This window comes from Primulina tabacum, chromosome 8 (genome assembly GCF_025594145.1).
Source record: "Primulina tabacum isolate GXHZ01 chromosome 8, ASM2559414v2, whole genome shotgun sequence".
Lineage (NCBI taxonomy): Eukaryota > Viridiplantae > Streptophyta > Magnoliopsida > Lamiales > Gesneriaceae > Primulina > Primulina tabacum.
The window spans coordinates 1054482-1059953 of NC_134557.1; the positions used below are offsets into that span (position 1 = coordinate 1054482).

General features: G+C 32.7%; 1 protein-coding gene across 1 annotated transcript; it reads right to left on the reverse strand.

Annotated features, from left to right (window-relative positions):
• Window positions 1-864: 864 nt before the first annotated feature.
• On the reverse strand, window positions 865-2233 carry LOC142552701 (uncharacterized protein At4g22758-like). The gene is made up of 2 exons (XM_075662466.1): window positions 1471-2233; window positions 865-1238 (listed from the first exon to the last, which is right to left on the reverse strand). Exons 1-2 carry the CDS (start codon window positions 1700-1702, stop codon window positions 1060-1062), a joined length of 411 nt encoding a protein of 136 aa, XP_075518581.1. The 5' UTR covers window positions 1703-2233; the 3' UTR covers window positions 865-1059.
• Window positions 2234-5472: the final 3239 nt, after the last annotated feature.

Below are 5472 nucleotides of genomic sequence, written 5' to 3' on the forward strand. Positions count from 1 at the left end.
GAGGCAACCTCCTCATAGGTATCTATGAACATTCGAAGACCCAACATTTAAAAAAAAAAAACCTAAGTTAAAAAGGTTGCTAAAAAATAAATAATAGATGAAATCGGACACAAAGAAAGGTCCCGAAAAAACTCTTGAAGTGCTCTCGAACAACTTGTGATTGGGGCCCAGGCCCAGTAGATGAGTAGGGTAGAATACTAACGATTACACCAATCTCCAAAGGTAGTCGCTCTGGGTAAAATACTAATGACCACACCAGTAATTGGTTCAAGGGGCGTTCGGTTATACGGATACTGGATGCTAGTTTTTGCTAGGAAAAAGACCAATCGAGCCTAAAAGAAACCAAGCTGGCAACATATTTTGTCAACATGGAGGAAAATCTGGTTAATTGGGATTTTGATTCTAGAATTGTGAAGGAATCAATATCATCAAAGCAACTCCAAGAACTTGCTTTACTTCGCATGAGCTGTATAAGCTATTAAGCTTGATCGGTAAGGAAAGACTGACAATGAAGGAATTGAAAACTCGGGCTCGAAAATCTTACCAATAATATCTGAGGGAAAATGATGGACCAATAACTCATAACGATGGGCAATCTGATGGAATTCTACACAATAATTCAGTCTTCCTCTAATCATTTTCGACTTTTAATCATATATGGACTTTGAATTGATTTCATCTTGTTGAATCCACTGTGTCCTAAATTTCAGTTTAATGAATTAAAGTCCATCTTTATAAATGCGTGTTTCAAGTTACTGAAGTTCGAGATCACAAGAGCAAACATATCACTATCACTAATGATAATAATCAGGGGAAAAAAGAGCGAGTTGACATCAAGAAGCAATTAGATAAGCACCAAACAAATAGCAGCCAAGTCTAATTTATTCAGGTGCAAAAACAGAACCATTAAGGTTTTGATATTAGTTCACCACGTGTGCTTCGAAGTAAGTGTGACTAAACCGAAAACAAGCTTGAAGTAAAACATCATCAAAACAGGAAACAACAGGGGATTCATAAACGAACTAAAAGTTTTCCAATTATTAGACTCCCCAATTTAACTCAATGCGAAGGTATCTTGAGGGATAGAGATTTATGGAACCAGGTCTTCCAACTTCCAGCAGCCTTACGAGACACTGTCGGTGACTTCTCGCCATCAATGGCATTTTCAGTTAATGGCTTCTTGCACAGCATAAAGTTGCGGACACCAGCTGCCCCGATATTATCCCACGGACTCAGAGCTATAGAAAAAGGTAAATTTAAATAAATATTCATCATCGTCAAAATCCATTAGCGGCGCATAAAAAACAACTTACTCGATATATCAAATTAATCAACAACGATTCTAAAAGACAGACATACCTTCGCAGGGACATTGGTGTAAAAGCAGCCATTGATCAACAAAACAGAATATACTATCGACTAACAGAATAATCAATAAAAGTAATCGAAAATCGAACCCAAAGTTAGTACCTTCAGTGCCAGAAATCGGGCAATACAGCATAAAATTATTGATATTGGAGCCAAGGACAGGGATCCTGCCCTCACGCGCATAGGATTTGAGAGCAGTTTCAATGACGGCAGCAACAAGATCCTCCTCATTAACAACAAAGCGAATGGGGCCGGCGCTTCCAAGCACAGTAACGCTAATCAAGAACCGTTTGCCCTTGATGGGCTGATTCTTCTTCTGCTTATAATTCAACATCGAATACTACTTTAAAAAAATCTTTTTGGTTTTATTTTTAAAAAAATACTTTTTATCACGAAATCTACAAGCGAAAGGAAGAAGTAATCGAATCGTGAAAAATGGATCTCAGTTTGGGAAAAATATCAAATAATCGGTTTCTTATTCATGGGTCGAGGCCGAGGCAGCGATAGTACCAGCCTTCCATGCAAGAACCAAAGCAGAAAGCAATAGCAACAGAAACCGAGATCCCCCTTCTTGAATAAGAGGGGATGATCATCAATGTCGCAGCCGAGATTTCCACCATTCACAATTAAAATAAACTTTGGGATGCAAAAGAAGGAAACGAAAGGGACAGGGATCAGAGAGAGATGGAGGAGAAACGGCAGGAGGAGAGAAATTAGATCACGATTGAGGGTATTACTATGAAACGGTGACGATTCCTTTTATTGGGCGAGAGGTGCAATTAGGGTTAGGGTTTGAGCCATTTCTTCCGTCTTTCTCTAGATGCTACATCTCCACACCAGGCCCGTTTTGTTTAATAAAAATAAAAATATTTGGGCCACCTCATTTTTCCTATTTTTATAATTTACAAAATAATTATTTTCTTATTTGATAAATATATATTCTTCTCCTTCGAACATCCGCCTCTATTTCCGTTTCATTTTAAAAATAAATCATTGTTTCGACCGCATGTTTCGGCAGAAAATCCGGAGATATTTTTCTTCTTTTGGTTCAATTCTATTGTCGCCATTGAAAAATTAGGAGGAAAATAAATACGTTATATAAATAATAATAGGTCTCTTGTAACACGGTGTCACGAATCTTTATCTGTGAGATGGGTTAACACTACCGATATTCACAATAAAAAAATAATACTCTTAGCATAAAAATTAATATTTTTTCATGGATAACACAAATAATAGATATGTCTCACAAAATACGACCCGTGAAATCGTCTCATACAAGTTTTTGCCCCATAAAAAAAAACATTTTTCCCCTGGTTCCCTTGAAGTTAAAATCATATATATTTCGGTCCCATGAAATCATGGAAATAAAACATTCTTGATTCAATTTTTTTTTTAATACGTAAGAATCAACATGGGGAGGTATCATTTATATTTTTGGCGCAATGACAGATGGAGTTGAAGTTTGTATATGCCACATATGACATAACATACCAACCAAAATTAATTAATTAATATGTATATCGAATTTTATATCACAAGTGATTGAGGGCAACCTCGACAACTGTTTTTTGCACCTCATTTTAATATTAAAATGATATTGGACCGATGAGAGTAATGGGAAGCCCGTTTCTATACAGGCCCATTTAATTATTTGATGTTTATTTGTTGTAATTATTAATAATTGGGTCAAAGCCCAATTATCGCGCTTAAATTCATCATCCTTTTGGTCCGGAAGAACTCTGTACAATCTCCAAGAACTCGATTGGATCCAATTATTACAATTTTCAGACTTTATAAGTTAAAAGTAAACGTGACGACATTTCATGATTCATCAATGAAGAATAAAGTGACGTTGAATTTGAAACTTCAACTATTACCAACGTTCATCAACCAGCAAAAGACAAAGACAAAAAATTTATTGGAAGAAAATCTTATTCCACGTTTTTTTTTTTTAAAAAATATTGTGATATATGTGACCAAATTTGATATATAATAAATAAAAATATATTTATAAATTTCTTTTATCTACTAGTGAAACATTTTTGGACTAAATTTCGTTTTACTCGTTGTACATATAGTAAGGATTTATTTTTATAACAAATTGTACCTTGAATGACAACATATTATTTTTGAGTTACTCCACTATTTTAATTTTCAAATTAATTTTTTATCTTAATTTCAATATTAACGTGGAACTATTAATGCTAAAAATTGTAATCGGTTTTATAAATTTATTTCAACCATGGTACTAATTTCTCATATCAAATAACGATTAAGATATTATTCTTGTACTGAAGAAAATGAAAACTTTAAATTTATATATTAATTCACCTTCTTCTAAATTACAAGAAAAATTATATTATCTCTTGTGAAAATATATATTGGTTATGTTTTTCAAATCTATTTTTATTTTGTTGTCAAAATATGGATATAGATAATCGATTTATCATGTGTTAAATTATTGATTTTTCTTCAAATCAATCTTTAAAGCCTAATTACTACTAGTCATAAATTACAATGACCTACCATATCCCCACTCTCCCACAAACACACGTTCTAGGCACATTTTTATCCATTCAATAATAAATAAATTATAATCTTCATTCTTTCTTCTTAACTTCTCCCATGTTTACAAATTGATTTGTTTCTATTTAATATGAAAACATTATTATTTAAAGGTTGTCACTCATTTTTCATAAATTCGTGTTAATAATTTCTCCTTATTGAAAGTAATATTTTATTCCTATTTAATCTAATTAGAAATATTACAATTTTGCATTTCTAGACTAATTTAAATTGGTCAAGATAATATGATTTATTCCTAGATAACTTTATTCTTGGGATTTATCCCACATGATTTAATTTAGGAACTTATCTCTAAGATATAACATTCTAGATTTAAATAGAGTTTTATTCCTAATAAACTCTTGTTTCCTTGTTTATAGGATGTGGATATCTATGAAAAGTGATTTAGGGCAAAGAAGAAGATCTATATAGAGTACTAGATACTAAGAGAAGAATTGGGACGCTTTTGGAGGGATTTCGCTACAGCCGCTGGAGCGAAATTGAACCTACACAAGTTCAATATTGATGATTTGTGGGAAGAGTTTGTGTGATTGATTCACACAATCACTGTGTTGCTGATTGGTGTTGACGACACTTAAGAACAACACTGATGCAGAGTGTTGATCAAATAATGTTTTTGTTAGGTTTTAAGCAATACATTTTTTTATTTATGCATCTAGTATTTATTTTGAGCCTTTTGATGCATTTTAATTCTTTGGAGTGTCAAGGAATCTTGTTTTGGTATTCTCACTAGTATTGTTTTGGTGTAAACGGTTTACATAATTTTCTAGTTAATTTTTTGTCATGAGCCATTGCGCAAGTATTATTACTTGTGCACAATTCAAATCTTGTATTTAATATTCATTAAAATTTTATGTGTGTGTGACATAATCAATTTTCGCTGCATGTTGTGCGCTCGTGTTGACAACACCAGAGCACAACACTAACTTCTGATACACACAATATTTAAATTTCATGTACGCTTACGAGCAACATTCCTTTCAGAATTTAATTTGAAAGAAACACTGATGCCGCGCTCCTGGTTCGAGGAGTGACAAAAATATTTCAATAATGGAATTATCTTATTTGTGAAATTATATTTCTTGGTCCACTATAATACGAAGGGATTTTAATTCAAACGCCCGGGATGCACACCTGCGAGGAAAGGCCTCTCTTGGTCTACTAGTATCAATAATTGAAGATTTGTGTAATGGCCGGTTCAATATATCAAAATTAACAAAAGAAATAAAAGAGTTAAATAAGTTTAATAAAAGAAAAAAATTTATGCTATATGGAATGTTATAAGAATTAAATATTTATACATGCATGTGGGTTTCGACAAGATACTATTTTAGCATGTATTATTGCTTTGAAAAAGGCAAAAAAAGATAACACTAACTAATAGATAGGTTTATTGTAAATAATTAAAAACACCATCTTTTAAACTTTATATATCTAAGCCATATATATGGATGAGTCGTTTGGAATGTGAAGTGGTGGGAAGAAAAATGTTGAGCTCTAGACAAATAGTGCAAC

Coding starts and splice junctions, on each gene's coding strand:
- LOC142552701 (XM_075662466.1), bottom strand. CDS start 1,702: ATGTTGAATTATAAGCAGAAGAAGAATCAGCCCATCAAGGGCAAACGG. Junction 1,239..1,470: donor CCCGATTTCTGGCACTGAAG/GTACTAACTTTG, acceptor CTTTTTCTATAG/CTCTGAGTCCGTGGGATAAT.